Genomic DNA, 25,073 nt, shown 5'->3' on the forward strand with positions numbered 1-25,073 from the left:
CCTGGGGGCACAGTCGATGTCAACCGAGCTATAGATTCAAAAAAAGAGTTCATATAATTTTCAGCTATTTACGGGTGTGTGTGTTTTTTTAATTTTTTTGTGGCTCTTTAAAAATCATCATAACTTGGCCGCACTTTGACATTTCGGATACTTGTTGGATGAGAAAAACGCCTTTGAACAAACTATAGATCCATGTTTTAACATATCCTCCATATAAAAGACCCCAACATTTTTGCTGAAAACTTTTAAAAATATTATTTTTTTTAAATCTCCCCTATGAAGCCCTATTTGAAGGGTTTTGAATATAATTCGCTAGACTAATAAAAAACATATTCCCTGAAAAAAAAACATATTCTTCAAAATAGGTCATATTTTCAAATAGGATATCCGGGTAGGAAGGTTTTCTATTCAATGAGAATCCAAATTTTTAAATTGGAGACAATTTGGTTGAATAATGCATCCAAACTCTCTATAATGCTGACATTTGCGATTTATCGTTATATGGGGGCTACTCCAAAAAGTGAACTAATATTGATCAGATTTATACCCAATCAACACCCAAATTCAAAATTACAAGTGATTAGGTTGAAAAACAAGTTCAAAGGCTTCAAAATACCGAATATTGATCATTTGTGCACGAACATTTCTATACGGTGAGAACCCAATATACCAAATTATTGCTGATTATATTGGAAAAAGCCGACAAAAAGGTTAAAAATGTAGATGTTCTGTTATATAGGGGCTAATATATATAAGTGGACCCATATATTCTATTTTCAATACGTATCATATATATCATCCAAGAAGCTGGTAGCAATGCACGTGAAAAATTTCGAAGCTCTATCTTAAATATTAAAAGTTCTATCGGAATTTCAGAAGGCACCTGTCAGGGCAAAATCGACGTATAATTTTATTTTGATCAAGAATTTTATTTGTTTGAATTTTTTTGTAAGGGCCTGTATATATATATATATATAAATTCTAGTCGTTTGAGGTTTTTCAGGTGGGCTGTTTTGGTGATGATCGGTCAATATTTAGCGGGTCAATGGACACAGAATTTGATAGTATATCCAAGAGGAGTTGTTGACCTTGAAATTAATACCAATTACATGGTTGTATTCACTCGGCTAGCGAAGTTATACGAAAATGTTTGAGTGGATCTACATATTTTATATTCACCCCTATTCCCTATGTCGTCGTCGACACAAAACGACGAGGTAGTAAGTCGTCTTTTGCAAATTGGTATTTCCTATGTCGTTGTCGACATTTATCGATAACTATTGAAACATTTTTGATATTCCGTAACAAAGTTTAACGACGACGATGTCGAAGATTTCTTCGTCATTGTTTTAGTTGACGACTCAAGTGTTGGAACATTTTTTTTTAAGAAATTAAAAAAAAAATTACCGGACAAGAACAGGATACATAATTCTAGAATCTATTGAATGTGTAATGCAAAATTATAAATCTGAACCGATTTTTACCAATATCAATTGGGCTCTCTTTGTGCCAAATCCCATCCTTTCGGATGGGGTGTACAAAATTGTATTCCATTCGGATCATAAAAGTGATCTGAAGTTCCGAAATTCCTTTATATTTTCACATAAATCCGTTTTAATTATAAATTATGGAAAATTCGGCTACGCGATTGAACATTTAAAACATGCAATTCTTAATAACCGTCAATATTACCATCATCGGTCCATAAATGACGCTGTTATGAGCGAGCATATGAATTCCGCAACTTCAGAGGTCCATATCTCGAGAAGTTCGGACTTCTCCCATGAATGTCGTATATTTTCGTCATCAGGGAGACGAGATCTGCCTGTGGTAAAAAAATTCAAACAAAATAAACAGCTGAATATAATTTTAGAGATGTGTTTTTTTGTTTTGTTGATATTATCGATAAATAGTCGACATCGTCGCATGAGTGTTACGGAATACCAAATCAATGTCGAAGTGATGTCGACGTCGATCCGAAGTGATGTCGACAAAGAAACGACGTCGACAACGACGACGACATACGGAATAGGTGTTTAATATTCCCATTACCACACTAAGGGGCTTAAATATCGCGGTGGTCGCTATGAAAATTTTACACGCAGTTTCGGTTATTGTCAATGACGACAGCTATAATTTGTAGTGGTGAAAGCGATGATATTAAGGGGATAATATGGACCAAAATTTTATTTTATAATGTTTCTAGTGGCACTAAAGGCAAAAATTATAAGTCGAACATCACAACAAATGTTGGCCAACTAATACCTCGCATACCTTATATGAAGCGAATAACATATATATCTGGGTATATATCTGTCGGCAACCATGTCTGACACCATTTTACTTGTGTTCTTGTTTTTTCATGTTACCCACAAATGCACAAATAATAATTAAAGTTTAGTTATAACTTTTTGCGCCAACATTTTTTTTTAACGTTCAACAATATTAAAACTTTCCATACATATATATTATATTATTTATTTTTCTTGTGTCTGTTTGCTTTACTTTCAGATAAAAACAATAACAACAAATTAAATATTAATAACAACAAAACCAACAAAACATCAAAATAATAAACACATATAAAGAAGGAGCAAAACTAAAGAAACTCAATATCCGAAAAGATAACCAACCATCAGTTCTAATGAATGAAGTCTTTCCATCAAAGGTGCAAAAGCAAAACAAAAGTAAACGTAAATAGAACAGAAAATACAAAAAACAACAACAGCAACAACAGCACATTTAAGCCGTATAGAATTACTAGTAAATATTAAATTAATACTAACAAGCAACAGAATAATGTTGCCCGAAGCTGAAACATCAACGTCAAAATGGAAAAACTTTATCGAAACTTATAATAAACTGTAGGGTGTAAAACGGGCAAAAATACGAAAGTTTTCCACATTACCGGAGTGGATGAAGCGGAGCGGAACCGAACAACAAAGTATTTGGCGTTAGGAGCATAGGGAATGGAAATAATAACAAAAAATAAATAAATGGAATAAAATAACAATAATAAACTGTTTTTTGTTTTGTGCAGCGACAACGACACGAGGGGAAAGCCTCCGTCGAATAAAAACAAACAAGCATAAAAAATACCAGAATAAATATAATCTGTAAGGCGAACGGTTGAAATTCGTTGCGAAACAATGAAGGAAAACTTAGCTTACACATGTGATTTAACAGCATTTGCGAGTATACGGTGATTTCTTTTCCCCTCCCCACACGGCTACATAAGGTGTCTGTGTGCTTACCACGGCAAGGAGCCGTGGAACTTGTTTTCCCCAAATATAAAAATAATAAGAAAAGTTATCAACTTCTTTTTTTTTCATTTTTGCTGATCCACCATAAAGCCCCCAAATATTTTCTGGCTTCCAATCATACAGAGGCAGAAGAAATCGAGGCCATATTCGTATATGAACCTTTGCGCTTTGTTTTCTTACAAACTAAAACCGAATGTAAAACAAAAACCCAACAAAAAATACATGTGAGAAAATTACATGCATATACCTGGTTGCTATATATATATGTGTGTGTATCGTATAAGCCATAAAGTGAGAATATCGCCGAGGACTTAGTCCATCTGCCAAAAAAATACAATACGCGGAAGTGTAGAGAAGAAAAACATATAATCACAAAGTGTTTCGTTTTCTTGACGACATAAAATACAAATAAGGAATTTATTTAATGTCCTTTATATATCAACTATATCCCACTGACAACAACAACGAAGTTGCACATAATGTACAGCAAATGCCAAGGATTGTGAAGTGAAAAACAGCCAACAAACAAACAGTGTAAAGTTAAAATTCCAAGGAAAATAAAAAAACAAAAAAAAGTATTTTTACGCAAAGGATATCAGGGGATATTTCCATTCGTACAAACAAAGAAATTCCGCGAAACATACAATTTGCAATCCTTTGCTAACATTAAAGTGAAGAAACCTGAAATCAAGTTCGAAGAATTGTTTATGGTGGCGATGAAAGTGTTGTTATTGTTTAATACATACACACACACAGAAACAAAACAAACCGATAAACCGTAGAACTGGGTACACGAAAAGCGCAGTTGAAATGAAAATATAAATTCTTAACACGCAAACTTAAAGCCATATATGAAAAAAAGAAAAAAAAACACGTGTCCCTAAAACCATTTTTAAAGAACTTCATTTAAATGTTTTTTTTTTTATTTCTGTTTTTCTTTTGTAGAAACCACAACTCGGTGCTTCTCTGTATTCTATTAAAACCTATGATAAAAATTAAATAACAATAACGAAAAAAAAACAAATAATATTGAACTAATTGCGAAATACAATAAAAAAATAACCCACCAAAGCTAAACATTTCAAAGGAGGAGGTCACGACCAATGAGGCAACACCAACAAAAAATGTCAGGCCACAACTATCATCTTTATAGCAGATGTACGGCAGCATTACAAATTATACTTTTAATTGGGTCACTGCTCATAGAATGTACCAATGCCAGAATAGGTAAGTTGTAATTTATATTTTCATTGCAAATAACTACAAATACTACCGAAAATCCGAAAGGAAAAAAGGATGCATTGATAAAAAATGCACTTTGTTTAGTTGTTATTGAAATTATTTTCAAGACTCCACTTGTAATTTGAATAATAAACAAGTGAAAAAGTGTTAAGTTCGGCCGGGCCGAACTTTTGATACCCTACACCATAGATATACTGACAGGTACTTGCAATAAAAATATAGGGAACATACCAAAAAGTGTACCTATACCGACATTTCTACAAACCGATTATGGTTCTAAATATTGGTCCTAAAACCCATGTTTCTTTGGACCAAATTTGTTTCAAAAAATTTTGATTTCATCCAAACTTTGCCCATCCTATTATTTCTTCCATAATTTATTCAAAGGTTAATTATCGAACCTTATGTTCTAGTTTTTTTCGTTTCTTCCGCAGATGAAATGATTACATTTCGACGACAACGACATTTCTAAAAAGGTACATAATCCCTTTTTAGAAATGTCGGTATAATCGAATTTCAGAAATTTTTAATGGATAATTATACCCCAGCCCTATGGCTAATAAGGGTGTACTTTAACTTTACACTTTAACACGGTGAAAATGTGGCTTATCGAAATATTGTTTCTAGACCCCATAATTCTTTGGACCAAATCCCTTTCAAAAAATTTAGATTTCATCCAAACTTTGTCCATCTTCTTATTTCTTCCAATCTTAGTTCAAGTTCGAAGATGGGGAATATCGGTCCACTCCTTTTGTAACCTCCATACAGGGTCTAGATCTAAATGCGGGCTATAGTTCATTATTGAACCTTACGTTCTACTTTTTTATCTCGATATCCTCCGAAGGTGAAATGATTACATCAAAGTTTTAGAACCAAACTCAAAACGCGGAACAAATCATATAACTATTTTAATATAAAAAAGGGGGTTATATGCGGACGACCCAAAAAGGGGGCGAATAGTAAAAATTTTTGGTAGGGATATTTGTTACCATATACGACTAAAAATACCAAATTACAGTGAATTCGGTTGAAAAATGCGCTCAAGAACCCCAAAATACCGAAAAATGGGGGTACCCTTATATGGGGGCTATCCGAAAAAATTGACCTATATTTATAATTTTTTTGTGGAGATGTTTGGTACCTATTAAGAACTCAAAATACTAAATTACAGCCAATTTGGGGGAAAAGTACGATCAAAACCCTCAAAATACTGAATATTAGAAGGTACCGCTATATGGGGGCTACCAGAAAAAGTGGATCTATATTTATAATTTTTTGTGGAGACATTTAGTACCCAATAAGAATTCAATGTACCAAATTTCAGTGTATTCGGTTGAAAAACGCGCTCAAGAACCTCAAAATACCGAAAATTGGAGGGTACTGTTATATGGGAGCTATGCCTAAACGTGGACCGATTTATCCCATCTTCGAACTTAACCTGCAGACAAAAAACAAACCTGTGCAAAATTTCAGCACCCTATCTCAATTCCTTCAGAAGATAGCGTGATTACAACAGACGGACGGACAGACATGGCTAGATCGTCTTGGAATTTTACCCTGATCAAGAATATATATACTTTATAGGGTCGGAAATTAATATTTCGATGAGTTACAAACGGAATGACAAAATTAATATACCCTCCGTACTATGGTGGAGGGTATAAAAAATTGCAGGTTTAATTCAAAGAATTTCTATCCGAACTCATAGTACCCCACTATAAAAAGTTCCTTTAGAAATATTTTTGTTTTTGGATTTTTTCAACATTGCACCATAAAGTGGAACATCAACTTGAAATGTTCATCGGAGACCGACAAAGTATGTACAGTGGCGAGCAAAAGTGTACGAATGTTGACAAATTCTCCCCTTGAACCTTTACAAAATCTTTAATGAATGAATGAGATCCCAATATAAATGTTTCAGGTTTGGTTACACACTTATTATATTACGTTGGGGAAAAAGAAATCCATTATTTTAATATGAACTTAAGAACTTTATTTAACATGCTCCGGAATGTTCGATTTTGGGCTACATATCCACCGTATTGTTGTATGATTTGTTGCAATTTCTCGATCATTTCTACGATTGTATCAACATTTTCGACGACCGGCCTACCTGTGCGAGGTGCATCTTTAGCAAACAAAAAACAGCAAAATATTTTTTTTGCGATTTTATCGACATTTTCGACGACCGGCCTACCTGTGCGTGGTGCACCTTTAATATCAAAAATTCCTGAACGGAATCTACGAAACCAAAATTACACATAATTGACTGTTACAGTATCGGGAACCATAAACAGCATTCACAATTTTAGCCGATTGGCTTGTATTTTCGCCATTGTCAAAGAAAAACTGTAAAATGTACCGAATTTTCTCTTTGTTCACTTCTATTTTTAACACCCTGTAACTCACAACGGAATGCAGAAAACATAAAAACAGCAAAGTATTTTTTTTTTTTGCTGCGACATGTCACCCTTTCAACGAACATAAATCTGAAATTGTTTGATCGGTACTTTACGAGTAATCTATCAGTACAGCTATCTGCCGAAAAAATATAGGATTTCTTTTTCCCCAACCTAATATTTTCGACCGATTTGATGTAAATGGTACCTAGTGGATACAACTTTTTTCAACTTACAGAAAATGTTGCATAGCAAATTGAATTAAAACTATGAGTACCCATGCTTCAGATCCATACAACAGCACAGGTAGTATCAGCGTATTGTAGAGTATGAGTTTGGTCTGGCGAGAGTTGTCCTTGTTTTTGAATTGCTTACTTAGACTGGTGGCCAACACTATCCTTCTCCGTATCTAAAAACTGACGTCATTTGTTTTGTTTATGGGGGTACCGAGTTAGATGAAATCATTGACTACCTCAAAGTTGTAGATTTCAAGTTCCACAGTTGGTCCGAGTCTACGGAAAGTCTTGCGCGTTGATACCATCAGCTTTAACTTCTCGCCCTTTACTGTCGGTACCACTTTGACAGATTTCTTCTCAATTCGTTCAAAGGTGGAAACTATGGGAAGATGGGATGTGAACCAAAACCTCTATAGTTGGCAAATATGGTCTTGTCTCCATTTTTTTGTGCACGGGGCACAACATGCTGGGGTTCCAATCATGGGCACACATTCCTCTAGCCAAATTGTTCTAATCAGTTGATGCATGCTCCTGTTCAGGGTCGAATCAACGGTTTTGATTATTTTAGCTGGTAATTCATCGGCACCTGCTGCTTTGTTATTCTTCAGCTTATTAATTACGTCATCTGGGGTATCTTCTTCGCCGTTACTATTTGATACCAGAAGATTTGCAAAATACCCATTTCAGATCCTCAACACACTGTCTCTAGGTTCCCTTCTTCATCTCTGTACAGATGTGTCTGCATCAAAGCCTTCGGTTTCAGGACTTCATTTTGACTCCAATACATCTCGATTTGCTCACGCTCACGGTTTTCTTGTTCTTCTTTCGTTTTTGAAAATACGTTTTTCCCCTCTTCTTTTCCCCCATATAATTTTCACTCGCATTGCGGATTGTTACTCTCGCAGGGTTGCCCTATAAGCTGGGTTTTTACCTCAATAGCATTACGAAACTCCGGATCGTACCATGGTGGTCTTTTGTACCCAAGTGTTGCTTTTGTTGCAGTTTGTAAGAGAGTGGGCAATTCTTTGCCACTGTGCTTCTGTATTATTATCAGGACAAGAAGTGCTTTCGATTAGCAAGCACCATTATACAGACACCAAATAGAAATATTGGAAAGCTTAAAAACGGTGTCTATAAAAATGTTTCCTTTATTTTCTTTATATGATGTACTAATGACGCTGTGAATGTCCGTATATAGTATATGGTAGCCTCCAGAGAACATCACACAAAATGCTAGACTTAATTTACGTTTCCAAACATTGCTGTAAAATCAATTTGGGTTTGGCGAAATAAATCCTATAATAATCACCTTAATTTGTATTGATAAAAAAAATACAGGATTTGTTTGGAGTCAATGGTTTTCATTACGAATTTAATTCCATTTAATTATTCCTACTTGTCCTCTTCAATTAGAAACATGATATTGTCTGTGTGTGTGTTTGTGTTTTTTGTGTGTTCGCATTGTTGGAATATAATCTGAATTACCATTTTACCAATTAACATATGACCACAGAGAACTACAATACAAGCACATCAGACTTGTTGTTGCTCGAACTATCTGCCTGTATTATGGCATTATAAATTATGACACATGTGCTAATTTCATGTGACATCCATTAGAGGGATTGTGCAAACGACAAATGTTGCCCCATATAAATAATCAAACTTGGCATTGGGACAATATAAGAGAAATGCCACAAATGCTGTAACACAGCATGATACAGAAACGGTCACACATACACACACACACACACACTGAAACTGAAGACCATCTTGTCATTGTCATATCCTTACAGTCAAGTTTGAATAGACGATAAGTAAACAAGTAGAGAGCCAAAATGGTGGAAAAAAAAAAGAAAGAAAGGAAGGACAAAAAAAGATAAAGAAACGTTAGTGAAACTTTAGGAAATATACACAGAAACTGGCAAAGTAGTTAAAGTTGGATTTACGCAAGAAGTTCTTTGAGCAGCAAAATTTGGCAACGCAGCAAGTTGATGCGATCGGTGTTTGTGTTGAACACATTGTGGACACTGATGTAACTACTTCTTGGAATGAGAACTAAATTATGTAATAAGATTGTGTTCATTTCTAAATGAAATATAGTAGAAAATTTTGTTGTGGGACTTCCTTGAAATACTCTACCACACGACAAGTTACAGATCCACATTAGTGTAATGAAGTTGAAATTTTTTCTATATATAACGTCTTTGTAGGAGTAAGAACTCAATAAAATTCTATTTAAACATCTCCTTAGGTTTATTGAAATCACCATAGAGTTCGCAATATCTAAGATAGTGATTTTTTTCAATTTGGCACCTAAATTTCTAATGCTCTTAGAATATTTGGTATTGAAAATTTGAAAATCGGTCAATGGTTTAAATTTTTTTGTCATATTTTCCAACAAATAAAAATTAAAGTGACAGTAAAACATCTGAGCAGAAAACGTTCAATACAGATGCGCGCTGTGACAAAGCACCATATAAAACGAACCGTCCCCATTTTAGAATACTTTAATAGGCCTTGCCGCAATTTTCATCCGAAATGGTTTCACTTGGCTTTCCGGGTTCTTGGCTTTGCAGAAAATGTTCATGTTCAGACCTAGCACCTATAGGTTCTGTCAAAAATGTATTTTGATGATAGTACGAGCAAAAAAAAAAACCGATTGTAGGTGAGTAAAAAAATTATTCGAAGACATTTTTCAACACAGTTCCATTTTTTATACCCTTCACCACACTGTGGTACAGGGTATTATGTCTTTGTGCATATGTTTGTAACAGGCAAAACTAATCGAGATAGACCCATGGTTAATTTTGAGAATATACTTAGAATCGCTCTCTGAGTCGATTTACGCATGTCCTTCCGTCCGTCAATGTATTTTTGTGAACAAAGTACAGGTCGCATTTATGATCCGATTTGGATGAATTTGGTATATGTCACTTATTTGGCCCAAGGACGAACCCTATTGAAATTGGAGAAAATCGGTTCAGATTTAGATATAGCTCCCATATATAGTTTCGACCAATTTAATGTAAATAGTGTACCAAAGTCCCTATGTATCTTTCGATTTGCACGAAATTTTATGGCCTTCTGAGTTAGTCTAGAATGATGTGTGCTACGTAAAAATGTTCAGATTTAGATATAGGTCTAGAATGACAATGTGTGAAAATCATTTGATTTGCACGAATTTTGGCATAGTGTATTAAATTAATCTAAAATGACGTGTGCAGTTTCGTGAAAATAGATATAGCTCCCATATATAGTTTCGCCCGATTTAAGGTAAATGGTGTACCAAAGTCCCTATATATCTTTCGATTTGCACGAAATTTGGTATAGCCTACTGAATTAGGTCTTTAATAATGTGTTCTAAGTTTCGTGAAAATCGGTTCAGATTTAGATATAGCTCCCATATATAGTTTCGTCCGATTTTGGGTGAATGGTGCACCAAAATCCCTGAAAATCATTAGATTTGCACGAATTTTCGCATAGTATACTGAATTTTGTCTAGAATGACGTGTGCTAAGTTTCGTGGAAATCGGTGCAGATCTAGATATAGCTCCCATGTATAGTTTCGCCCGATATAGTTAAAGATCACATATTTAAGTTAGCATTTTGCAAAAGAAGTACTTTCGTATTCCGTATTGCTGGTGAGTAAACTGGTTTTTTATGTATTTGTATAAAGGTATCGCCAACATTTTAGGTATTTTGCAGCCTTTTGTCATATTCTCTGAAATGGTCTCACCAACATTTTAGGTATTGTGAAGATTTTTTTGGAAGCATATTTCCTACTTCGTTTGAAAGATTCTTAGTGGGTAAAAATAACTTAATTATGGACATATCAAAAGCTTGGCCCGGCGAAGTTAAATACGTTGCAGTTTATTTGTCATTCCGTTTTCAACACCTCGAACTATTCAGCGGAGACCCCAAAAAGTATATATATATATATATAATTTTGTATTTTGGGTTCTCATTGTATAACACAAGTCCGTACCAAAACTATTATTATTGACCCAACATTTCGGGTAGCCCCCATATAACGGCAACCCCCTATACTCGGTTTTCTAGGGATTTTGAACACGTTTTTCAACCGATTTGGTTGTAATTTGGTATTTTGAGTTTTCATTGAATAGCACATCTCTGAGCCATATTTTTTTTTTTCAACCTAATTGGCTATAATTTTGTATTTTGGGATTTTATTTTATAGCATATGTCTATACCAAAAACTATTAATATTGCTCCAACTTTCCGGATAGTCTCCATATAACAGTATCTCCCAATATTTAGTATTTTGACGATTTTGGACACGTTTTTCAGCGAATTTACTATAATTTTGTATTCTGGATTCTTTTTGTATAGCACATCGTTCTACTACAAAATTATTAATATTGAACCAAGTTTGAGTGTTGTCCCATATAACGGTAGCCCCTCTATAATTTTTTTTGAGAATTTCAATCACCTTTTTCTCACCTGTTTTTCGGTATGTTCAACGTCCTATTATAACACGAGTTTTCTCTTAGGACCACCCTATTAATTTTACATATTTTGAATGCCATCCTCATGATGGTGGGTATGAAATGTTCGGACATCGTTTTAGCTTTATTTGCATAAATATTTTATAAGAATTTCTTTTTCGAATATATTATATATGAGATTAGAATAAAATCTGTCTCAACCGTTGAAATCACTATAGAAATCGCAGCACTTAAGATTGCGATTTGAGATTTTGCACAATATTGGTCCACTTTTCGAGTTAAATCCCATACCAATAAAACCCAATATTCTGTGTTTTGAAGCGTTTGGGTACTCACGGGGTAGAACATCGTCCTACTAAAAATTACCAATATATATCCACTTTCTAGGGTAGCCCCCCAATTGTGTTTCACCATAATTGGCTGCAATTTTATATTTTGAATTTTTATTTCAAGTAGCTTACAATGGTACCCTCTATTATTCGATATTTTGGGGAGTTTTTACATGTTTCTCAATCGAATTGGCTCCAATTTAATTTTTCAGGTTCTCATGGGTTGTCAAATATTTCTTCCAAAAATTATCAATACATTTTGGTGTACCTCTCATATAGCGATACCACTCCATTTTCGATATTTTGAAGGTGTTGGTCGCACTTTCCTACCGATGTGGTTGTAATTTGGCATAAAGGGCCTTTGAAGGTTGATATATTTATATAACAAATTATCAATATGGGTCCATACATTTTTAAGCGAATCTTCTCATTGAATTGGCTATAATTTGCCATATCGCATTCCTGGTGAATAAAAAACTTCTTTCCCAAAATTAGTCAATATAGGTTAATATTTTAAAATAGTTTAGTTTCATTTTCGGTATATTGAAGTTCCTATCCCCAGTTTTCCAACCTGATTTTTTTTGGGAGCATGAACAACTTTCTACAAGAAAATATTCCCCGTAAGAAGGTCCCGACCGATTTAAGGAACTTTGAATGTACACCACATGTTTGGGAGTATAAATGTTCGGCTTGGGCGAACTTAACAACCTTTTACTTTCTATATAGTCGACTTTTTGGATTTCGTAAGAGCATTTGTTAAATCAACCAACATAATAAAAAATATATCAAAATTTTTCCTCATAATATATTATGTATGCGCAGTTATAAATCTTTTAAATAGTTTATGCTCCAACCCATTGAAAATAATCAACATTTAAAATTGAATTATGAAATTATTTTATTATTCATTAAGATATATACGAACTGATCATTTATTTCGTTATAATAACATAATTTTAAAAGTTACAAACTGCTTCGGTCAATTTCTTGTTCGGTATTTTGTAATCGGCAATATGATAATAATTCATTGTACGAACAACCTTTCTTACTGCAACATTCATCGACTATACCACGGCGACGTCTACGAAGTTTTGCCAAAAAATTTACCTCTTCATTTAGAAATATATTCGACCAAAGTGTTATGGGTTCAAGTATGGGTTCGCTTAAATCCGAGGTGACAATCAATGGAACTATGCGTACAAAAGGATTTAAATAAAAAACTCAAATTAATATTCGCAAAATACTCACCGTTTGATCTTTTTAATTTGGTATTAAATCCCATGGGTCCACATATGTCTAAGATGGCGTTATCTAAGCTAACACCACACAAACGTGGATGGCCATTAATAGTGCGCTGGTACAAAATTACCCATAGAAGGCATAATTTAAAAATTTCCATTGTAGCTGACTGTCATGAAATAGTTGTTGAACATGCACTGATTTTTCGTCGTAGCAATTTCGTTTAATTTATATGAAAATCTGCAGACATTAATCGGCAAGTGTTTTCCAATATAAATTATATGTGGGCGCACGTGTTGCAGTATGCAAAGGGGTTCGGTATACTATTTAATGGCATATGCTGACATTATGCAATATGATAGCAACAAATAATGTCATAGCTAAAGGAAAAATTGATCAACCAAATTCAATATGGAAAAACTTTTGTTATGTTTTGTACAAGTTCCGATACAGGCGTATGGACTTGTAGGGGTTTTAAATCTACAGAGTATATTATTTATTATGAACTATAATATATATACTGCCGGCACTCTGGCATATACACAACGTTATCGTATCATCGGGCCTGTCCGATTTATATCTACTTCTTAATGGCAAATATTTATTTCAATATATTGCATCAACATTTTTGTTTACTTCTCGTATTTTTGCTAGTATATACAGTAACTAACCCCTTATTTGTATGGTAAATAAACATTAGTTTCTTGGAAATAATTATTATTTGTTTACATCGATAAAAACATAAACAATATTCACTCGTGTGATAACAGGTAAATAAATAACAACCAGTGAGCGGAGCAGTATAGTCGGACGGGGCCGACCATATGATACCCTACACAACTTCCACGAAACTATAACTTTCTGTCGTTCTATATTCTGAGCTTGAGCCGGGTATATAGGGTATAAAAATATTAAGGGACGTATTTTTTTGCAAATGTGACCCATAGTTAGATATTAAGGATAGTGGACTTTTAAAGGCTCTATGAACATTTGCAGGTCGCATTTATATGAGCATGGAAAATTTAAAATGTTACATTTATTCGGCCCCTTGACAAACCCTATTAAATTGATGAAAATCGGTTCAAATTAAGGGTAAATAATTGAGGTAGATAAAGTTTGCTTGTAATCGTTTCAGATTTATATAAATCTGTCATATATTTTATATAAATGGTGCATCAAATTTTCAAAGTTTGGCCTAATGTTGACGACATGTTGTATAACTTTCAACTCAAATTGGGTATAAAATTACTCAATACTGGTCCATTGTTTCGTATAGCCCGCAAAATAACGTAAGCTCCCAAATTCCGGTATTTTGGGGAGTATGACCACCTTCACGTATTTCACCAAATTTGGCTGCAATTTTATATTTTGAATTCTTATTCCCCATACAATGGTACTCTCCATTTTTCGATATTTTGGCGGTTTTGATATGTTTTTCAATCGAATTGACTATAATTTAATGTTTCAGATTCTCGTGGATTGTCAAAGCTTCCTTCCAAAAGTTATCAATCTAGTTCTACATTTTGGTGAAACTCCCATATGGCGATAACACGGCATTTTCGGTATTTTGAAGGCTTTAGTTGAACTTTTCCACCGATGTGGTTGTATTTTGGCATAAAGGGCCTTTGAAATCAAATTTCTCAATGCTGGTCCTTTATTTAGTATAGCCCCCAAATAACGTTACCTTCCAAATTACGGTATTTTCAACCGAATTGACTTGAGTTTGATATTTTCAATTCAAATTGGGTAAAACATCTTTCTACCAAAACTTAGTATTCCAATTTTCAGTATTTTGGGAACTATAATAACGTTTTTTCAACGAATTGGGTGTAATTTGACATTTTGGGGTTTCTTAGGAAAAATATCTTCATACAAAAAATTATCAATATTGATCCACTTTTTATACCCTCCACCATAAGGTGAGAAGTGTATATTAAATTTGTCATTTTGGAATTTGGGTTAACATTATTAATATTGACCAAAGTTTACTTGGTATTTAGGAGATATTAGACACGTGTTTAGGTTGTTATTTAAAAACACATATCCGTACCAGACATTATTAATATTGACCCAAGTTTCCGCGTAGCCCCCATATAACGGTACCCACCCTATATTCGGAGTTTTCGAAATTTGGACACGTTTTCAAATCAAATTGACGATAAACAGTCATATCAAAATTATATATGTCACTTTATCGATTTCATGTCAATTCACATTCTCAAAGTTGTGTTGGTCTTTCAAACTTTGATGTTGGCTCTTTTCTCTTTATTTTTTTTTAATTGATTATACCCTTCACAACACTGTTGTACAGGGTATTATGTCTTTGTGCATATGTTTGTAACAGGAAAAAGGAAATGAGATTGACACGTGGTTCCTTAGAATCACTATGCATAGAATCACTTTCTAAGTCGATTTGTGCATGCTCGTCCGTCCGTCTTTCTGTCCATGTTAAATTGTAAACAAAGTACAGGTTGCATTTATGATTCGAATTGGATGAAATTTGGCATAGTCCGATTTAAGGTAAATGGTGCACCAAAGTCCCTATATATCTTTCGATATACACAAAATTTAGAACAGCATAGTGAATTAAGCCTAGAATGATGTGTGTTAAGTTTCGTGAAAATCGGTTCAGATTTGGATATAGCTCCCATATATATTTTCGTCCGATTTTATGTAAATGGTGCACGCAAGTTTCTATAAATCTTCCGATTTGCACGAAATTTGTTTCACAGCGTACTGAATTCAGCCTAGACTAATATATGCAAAGTTCCGTAAAAATCGGTTCAGATTTAGATATAGCTCCCATATATAGTTTCGTCCGATTGTTAATAAATGGTGCACCAATCTTCCAATATTTTTCCGATTGAAATCAAATTTTGCACAGAGTACTGAATTAGGTCCAGATTGATGTATGTGATGTTTTATTGGTATCGGTTCAGATTTAGATATAGCCCCCATATACATTTTCGTCCGATTTTTTGTAAATGGCGCTCCGAGGAGTCTATGTTCTATATTCACGAAATTTTGCAGCGCATATTGAATTTAGTCTAGAATGATTTGGTTATGTTTGAAATCGGTTCAGATTTAAATATAGCTCACATATATACGTTAATCCGATTTTATGCAAATGGAGGAGCTTATGTCTGTTCGCTTTACATGAAATATTGCATAGTGTATTGGATTGAAGATGTTCCAAGTTCAAATATAGCTTCCATATATTATTTCATCCGATTTCATCAAAATGATGTACTAATTAACAAAAGTTTGTCCGCTTAGGACGAATTAGTGCACAACGTATCAAATCGAATCTAGAATAACCTGTAATGGACTTTGTATCGAGATAAATTTTGGATAGCGCATAGTGTTGCAGCATACCAAATGGTGGATGCCATTCATATATATAGCTCTTATACATATTTTGCTCGATGATTGACATTAAATTTTTCATAGATATCAGATTGTATTTGTATGGGTTATTTTAATTTAGTTCAAATATCTACAACGTCATGCAGTTTATTTCGTTAGATTCCATTTCAATGGTCCTCCAAAGATGATATGTCTATTCTATCTAAAGGATATTGTACATATGAGCATCTCTTGTGTGTACCCAATGTGGTGAAGGGCATCATATATACTGGTGTTTACTTTCAAATTATAGGATTTTTTTTCATGCCACTTTTATATTGAATATGTATTCACAGGTGCTTAGTTCGAATGGATAATTTGTATATTTCTCCAATATTCAAGAAAAATACAAATAATTTGATTTAAAGATTGTTTGGATTAAAAAAAATAAATATGCCTAACAAATATTCATTTTTCAAAGTAATTTGAAAATTTCATAGGAATTGTTGAATCGAATTTCTGATATAGATTTATTCATGCTTTTATTAAAAAAATGTTTAAATGTATCAAAGTGTAGATGATTGAGAATAATTGAATAAAAAGAAGTATATATTTTTTATGCACAATACATTAAAATATCGGCATAAACACAGCCATTGGTACAGCATTCATCGGCAACGCCACGGGGACGCATTATTTCCGTTTGCCTGCGTTTGCGTATTACTACCTTGTGGGTCGTCTCCGTATGCGAACTAATTTCTATATAGACTTTACCGTTATTTTCATTCGATTGCGGTTCAAGCTTACGTAGAATATCCTTAACACGATAATACCAGCTATCGTCCGGCGGTGATGTTTTTGAAGCTTCATATTCTATTTCCACTAAAAGAAATGAAAGAAAAAATACATATTTTGATGATGTGAAAATGGTGATTGATCATGAAACTAAAACTTAATTAAGCTTTTGAAGAAATATAACATCGTGAGGTTTTTGATGTAGCAAATCTATTGTTTTTACAAAAAGGGTTCGGGTGACAGATGTTGGCCGATTAAGACTCGGGTCGTTTCGGATCGTAGACCCTCTGTCGTGCAAACGACATCGAGTGGTGTTATATATATATATATATATATACTAGCGGGCCCGGCAAACGTTGTCTTGCATAGCAATATTTTTGATGTATATTTCACATAACGATAGTCCAATATTAAGTTAGTTTTTTCTACCCTTCACGATTAAAGATAATGCTCTAAAATTGGCACATAAATTGATACTACTCCTAGGATATTTAGTGTTGAAAATGTTCAATATTAGTTCACTATTTAGGAAAGCCCCAAGCAACGTCGCAATATGAGAAATTTTGACGATTTTTTCAAGTGAACAGAAAGTGTCCGTACCAAATATTATCAATATTGGCAAATGTTTCGGGGTACCGCCCATATAATGGTATCCCCAAACATTCAGTGTTTTGAAGATCTTGGGAACGGTTTTCAACAGAATTGCTTTTAATTTAATATAAGGGATACTTATTGAACAGAAAGTCTCTCTACATTGTCCATATTGGCCCAAGTCACCGGGTAACCCCTTAATATTTCGTATTTGGCTGTAATTTTATATTTTGGATAGTTAATGAGTAGAAAATGTTCCTAACAAAATTCGCACAATCTTCTGAAAAGTCTCCATATAATGTCACTTCACATTGGCATTGGATTTGGGCACGATTTTCAACCTAATTAGCTGTAATTGGTTGTCTTATTTGGCAGCATGAATCCTACTAAAAATTGTCATTATTGGTCCACTATTCTGTATTTTGGGGGGTTTGATCACGTGTTCCAACCAAATTGGCTGTAAGTTTTTATTTTAAATGATCAGTTAGTACAAAATCTCCTTACAAAGAACTATCAATATTAGTCCAAGTTTATGGGTAGTACCCATATAATGGTATCCCCCATAAGTTCTCATGTGTGTCAAATCTTCCTACCAAAAATTAATATATCTCCATTCCCACTGTAATATTTAAAATAGTTCATACCAGGATATTGTTGGTGAGATATATTTTTGCGATTATCTATCTAGATTATTATCTACTTAGGTCTAAGTTTTGATATAGCATCTACATACAGGTCTCGCCCCATTTTCGGTATTCTAAGGACATTGACCGAATTTTCTCATAGAGTTGTCTATAATTAGGCATAAAGAATTCCTGTGAATAAAAACATCATTCCAGAAATTATGCAATGTAGCTTAACGTAAAAAGACTTCATAATTATTTACAACCTGAGTGTTATCGGTATTTCGAACGAATAAATAGCATCGGACGGAGATTTTGGTATAACCTTCAAATTAGATATTATGTCTTGGCTATTTTTTCTAATATTTGTTTTGTTAGTTGTTCTCTTTCCATCTGAGCTTAATTATAGATTTTTGCAAAGAAAATATCTCATTTATTAGTTTTCTCTGTGATACACATTTTTGGTATTGGATATACTCGAGGTGTTCTGTTTATAACTTCAAATATATTGAAAAACAATTAGGCATATAACCACCTTATTTCATATTTCCCGTGGCATTGCAACATTTCAGGTACTTTAAGGAACAACATGTTCCTATTATTATTATTTTCAAACAAATTAATTTAGGACATGGATCTTAAAATCAGAATACCCTGAATAGACACGAACTCGATTCAGAATGGCTTCTGATTTTCCATCCTTGCATTAGTCCCAAAATATACGTGCATTCTGGGAAAAACGTGTACATACAATGATCGTGTGTGCATTCAATGATATACATCTAAATTATTTTCTGTAATCCCAAAAAAAATATAATGACAATCCAATTAAAACCAGTGAGCGGAGCAGTATAGTCGGACGGGGCCGACCATACGATACCCTACACAACTACCACGAACTCTAACTTTCTGAGGATGTTTATTCTGAGTCTGAGTAGTATTTCGTGATATTTGCCCCATGTTGTCCGATTAGAGGTCAACAACACCTCTTTCTTACTTTTTTCGAATATTCAGTACAGTCCTTCTAATTACTTGTCCAGATTACCTTCACGGTGGGTTGTGTTGTGATTTTCGGATTATACTCTACTCGAAAACACACAAAAAATTGTGTTTTCCGTCCATTTCATCCCAAAATTGTATCCTGATCATCACCGAAAATTGTAGGCGTTGTTCTTGACTATAACTGGAACTTCATGAAAAATTTCAAAGCCATCAGCGCGATATTTCTCCCTCTAATGTGGTAATGGGTTACTAAATAATATCTGAATACGTAAGCACCTGTAAATATTTGACTGTAACTCCCACATCTGAGTAGATACATCACTATATTTGGTATCAATTTAAAGGCCAACCACTCCTCTTGGATATGCTATCAACTCCTGGGGTCTACATCCTCCAGGAGTAAATATATAGCCATAGAATACAAATTTTGCCATTTTTCACACAAAAGTCAGGGTCCATTTGACCCGCTAAATATTGACCGATCTTTATCAAAACATGCATGCTTATTCTTTGGCCCGATCCCCTTCTCCATGCAAAATTTCGCGGTGTTTGGGCCATAATTGCGGCCTCTGGAGCGACCAGAAAAACCGACAAAAATTTAGTATTTGGTCCATTTCATCCCCTAAATATTAACCGATCTTCATTGGCCAGAACCCATCCTACATGCAAAATTTCGTGAAGATTGGTCCATAACTGTGGCCTGTATCGTGTTTACAAATTATAATGGACAGACGGACGGACGGACGGACGGACACACATGTCTAGATCGACTCAGCTAGTCGAGATATGACGATCGGTATACTTAAAGGACCAATATTTCGCGGCGTTACAAACATTTGGGGCTGCACAAAGCTATAATACCCTGACAACATAGTTGTGTAGGGTATAAAAATAAAATATTTTGAAATGTTTCAATAATTGACAAATAACGGCTTAAAAGAAATATCTCAAAATAACAACTACAACGTGGTGCAATCAAAATAGCTCGATACTAAATTCGTGGAAATGCAAATATGCTTAAATATACATTTTTGCACATTTTTCGCGGTTTTCGATTTTTTCTCACCTTTTAAACCTTCCCTGAAGCTCCACGAACACTTCAAGACTAAGATAAAAAAAATCCGTTCAGCCGTTCCCGAGTTTTAGCGAGACTAACGAACAGCAATTAATTTTTATATATATAGATTATACGTCCAATATTCTAAACATATTTTCTAAAAATTGACGTTAGAAGTTCCTCCTAATCAGTATCTACTAAAATTTAGAATAACTGTCCCATCCGAACAATCAATGTATTTTTGTACTCAACATACATATTGCCTTAACTACTTAATAATGCTTAAATGTGGTACTACTCGTGTATTTAGACCCAGGTTCTATATATTTTTCTTGCGTTTTCAGGATGCGGAAATGTGACTATACTGTCCGATCAATATGAACATTAGCTCGGCCGTGCTGATCCTCTTATACTCTCTACGATGTGATGTGCCTTTAAAATATCTAAAATCGTTATATCATCATAGTGGGTAATACTATGTCACAATATGGGCCGACATTGACCTTTGACAGTATATATGTATATATATATATATATATACATAATAAGTCTGGCGCTCCCAAAACCCCTCAAAATATATACATACATTGAAGAATTTCTTAAAACCGAATATATACACTGCAACACAAAATCGGGTCATGGCCTGGGGTGGGCAAATTCCCATAAGGAAAAATCGACATAGGTTATATCTTCCACCATGAATTTCAGGGTCTTCAAAATACCTAAAATCTAAATACGCATGCCTGTCCGTCTCTTGAAATGACGATAGACATCGCAATATTTAAGATAGAGCTCTGAAATTTTGCACAGACATTGCTAGGATGTTTGGGGTTGCAGATGGGATATCGACGCCTCCGAACCATAGTATGCTAAGTCGACTTAGCATGTTTTAAAGTTCTTTATGTTTTTAGATAATACGGTCCTTAATTTATATTCTCTGAAATGTTGGTAACCATCGGCCGATCCAAACCAAAGTTATAAGCAAAAATGTACTTAGCACGGCCCGTAAGATATATGAAACTTCCATACTTAGAGAGCTTCTACTGAAAAACTCACTTTTCAGACTTAGCATACTATGGTTCGGAGGCGTCGATATATATAGGTTTACGTTTTGGTGTACCCCCAATATTCGATATTTTAGGGATTTTTGACTGGTTTTCCAACCGATTTGATGGAAATTTGGTATTCTAGGTTCTTATTGAATAACACATATCCACACCAAAAAATAATAATATTAACCCAATTTCCAGGGTTGCCCCCATATAACGGTACCCCCAATATTCGGTATTAGCGGATTTGGTATTTTTGGTTGTCATTGAATAACACACATCCGTACCAAAAGCTATTAATGTTGAGCCAATATTTAGGATAGTCCCCACATTTCCCCCAATATTTGGTATTTTAAGGATTTTTGACACGTTTTTCCACCGAATTAGCTGTAATTAGGTATTTTGGGTTCTCATTGTATAGCACATCTATGTACCAAAAAATTATTAATATTGACCAAAGTTTCAGGGTAGCTCCCATATAACGATACCCCTCACAAAATTCAATATTTTGGGGATTTTGTACACGTTTTCTATCCGAATTGACTTTAATTTTGTATTTTGGGTTTTCATTGTAAAACCCATGTTTAATATTGAGCCACGTTTAAGGATAGTACCCACAATATGGTACCCTCCAATATTGTGATTTTTGACAAGTTTTTCAATCAAATTGGTATTATGTGTTCTCACAACAACGGTACCACCAAATCTCTTCACTAAACATTTTTATACTCTTCACTTTGCTGGGGTATTTTCAGAATTTTAACAGGCAAAAGGAAACGATATAGACCCATGGTTCCTTTTGAGAATATGCATGGAATCATTTTCCGAGTCGATTTATGCATGACCGTCTATCCGTCCGTCCGTATGTCCGTCCATGTATTTTTGTGAACAAAGTATAGGTCGCATTTATGATCCGATTTGGATAAAATTTGTCACATGTCACTTATTTGGCCCAAGGACGAACTCTATTGAAATTGGAGAAAATCGATTAAGATTTAGATATAGCTCCCATATATAGTTTCGTTTGACTTTTGGTCAATGGTGCACCAAACTCCGAATACTGGTCCGATTGAGATAAAATTTTGCACAGAGCACTGTATTAGGCCTAGATTGATATATGCCAAGTTTGGTTGAAATCGGTTCAGATTTAGATATAGCTCCCATATATAGTTTCGTCCGATTTAAGGTAAATGGCGCACCGAGGAGTCTATATTTGTTCTATACTCAGGAAATTTAACAACGAATATGGAATTTAGTCAAGAATGCTGTTTGTTAAGTTTGAAATCGGTTCAGATTTAAATATAGCTCACATATATTCCTTAGTCTCACTTTATGTAAATGGTGCACCGTAGAACCAGTTCTATTTGCACGATATTTTCTTGAAGAAATCGGTTAAGATGTAGATATAGCTCCCTCATATATTGCTCTCCGTTTTTATGCAAATGGAGGAGCCGTTGTTTGTTCGCTTTACATAAAATATTGCATAGCGTAGTGGATGAACACGTTTTAGATTAAGATATAGTTTCCATACATATTTTCATCCGGTTTCATCAAAATGATGTACCAAATAACTAAAATTTGTCCGCATAGGACGATTTAGTGCACAAAGTACCAAATCGAACCTAGAATACCTTGTATTGGATTTTGTGTTGAGATAAATTTTGTATATCGCATAGTGTTGCCGCATAACAAATGTTCGATGCCACGGTTGCTCAAATACGTCCATTTATATATAGATCTTTTACATATTTTGCTAGATGATTGACATTAAATTTTTATTTAGTTCAAATATCTATAACTTCACACAGTTAATTTCGCCTGATTCCATTTCTATGGTCCTCCAGAGATGCTATGTCTATTCTATTTAAAGGATTTTGTACAAATAAATATCTCTTGTATTTACCCAAAGTGGTGACGTGTATCATATAGTCGGCCCCGTCCGATTTTTTCTAATTGGTTAATATTGGCCTGAGTCGTTATTCAGAGAATATTGGACACGTTTCTAACCGAATTGGCTGTACTTTGGTATTTTGTATTCTCATTGGCTCTCAAACCTCATTACCCAAAAACATAAATACTGATCTCCGTTTTATTATAGCCCAATATAAGGGTAGCCCCACTATTATATATTTTGAAAATTTCAAGTTCGGCCGGACCAGATCACATAATTTCAGTCAAATCGAATTTGGAATTATTTTTGAAATGCATATCATCCTTCAATCTCGACTCCTTGTGCCTAATTATCGCCATTATTTTCTTGATCTGTAAACTAATTACCACAAGAGGAGATTTATTGGCATCTAAATGAGGTCCCCAAAGACAAGAAATCGATATTAGGACATTTATGTCGTTCTTTCCACATTTAACCGATGCATGTTTAGAAAATCGTATATACGATCACTACAAGATTTCGAATAAGTTGTACATTAAGAAGGACTGAAGCTGGGTTGGAGTATGTCTTCTCAGTTGATTAGAAAACGACATCTGGTTTTGTTGGAAAAATATTTTATAAAATATGGGTCTTTTGACGTGGTGATAACTATTTAAAATTATTATATACAACAACTGCGAATAGTTTTGCAAATGAACTAAATGAATTTAAACAAATATACACATATGCATTCACAACTGCAATATCACTCACACTTTGCATAGAAATTCATTATTCACTTATTTGTATTCCGTACTTACGACATCTTTTTATGCGATAATTGAAACCGTTCACACACACCGATGCCAATACATCGGTCAATGCTGATCCACATATCCTTTGTCTACCGGCCGAGCACTTGCCAACGAATACAAATAATGCAAAATATAAAATTAATGCTGAACGAGACGTGTTATAGCACTGGGATGATGACATTATCACTGGCTTCAATATGTCAGACGTATGAAGTGCACCATGCCTGGTGTCAATTCTATTTATATTCAGTTGACAGGTAAGACCAGTATCATTGGCTTTGATTTCCTAAATCAATTTGTTTGTAAGTAGGTATGCCAATGATGTGAGTGTGTGTAGGTGTGTTTGTCACATGTGCCATAAATTTTGTGGTGTTTAGTTAGAAGGAATTCCCCCTGCTATCAGTTTGTTGGTTGGTTGGCTGGTTTGTCTGCCTCTTGCCTTGGCCATTTTCCCATTATATCTATCCATCTGTCTTTGTATGTTTTACAATCGGAATTTGTAAAAGGTATTTCCTGTGGAAATTGATACGACCACACAGACGGGATTGTCTGGATGTGAATGCAGATTTTCCAATACAATTTGCATGTCGACTGTAAAAGATACACTCAATCTAATATGGATTGCATGAATTTTCCCCTACTACCAAACGTCAGATGTTTGTTGGTGTGTATGTGTGTGCCCCTTTTGTCACAGCTACGTGTATGTATAAGGATACCCGTATAATGACTGTGCACAAATGGAATTTATC

At 34.3% G+C, this 25,073-nt stretch overlaps 1 protein-coding gene across 1 annotated transcript; it reads right to left on the reverse strand.

Moving 5' to 3' along the window:
* Positions 1 to 12,901: 12,901 nt before the first annotated feature.
* Positions 12,902 to 24,560, reverse strand: LOC133337732 (probable insulin-like peptide 4). Its single transcript, XM_061545938.1, has 3 exons — positions 24,331 to 24,560; positions 17,174 to 17,404; positions 12,902 to 13,128 (listed from the first exon to the last, which is right to left on the reverse strand). Exons 1-3 carry the CDS (start codon positions 24,503 to 24,505, stop codon positions 12,902 to 12,904), a joined length of 633 nt encoding a protein of 210 aa, XP_061401922.1. The 5' UTR covers positions 24,506 to 24,560.
* Positions 24,561 to 25,073: the final 513 nt, after the last annotated feature.

This window comes from Musca vetustissima, unplaced genomic scaffold (assembly GCF_032173495.1).
Source record: "Musca vetustissima isolate MV318-11 ecotype Yass unplaced genomic scaffold, APGP_CSIRO_Mvet_v1 utg24763, whole genome shotgun sequence".
NCBI classification, from domain to species: domain Eukaryota; kingdom Metazoa; phylum Arthropoda; class Insecta; order Diptera; family Muscidae; genus Musca; species Musca vetustissima.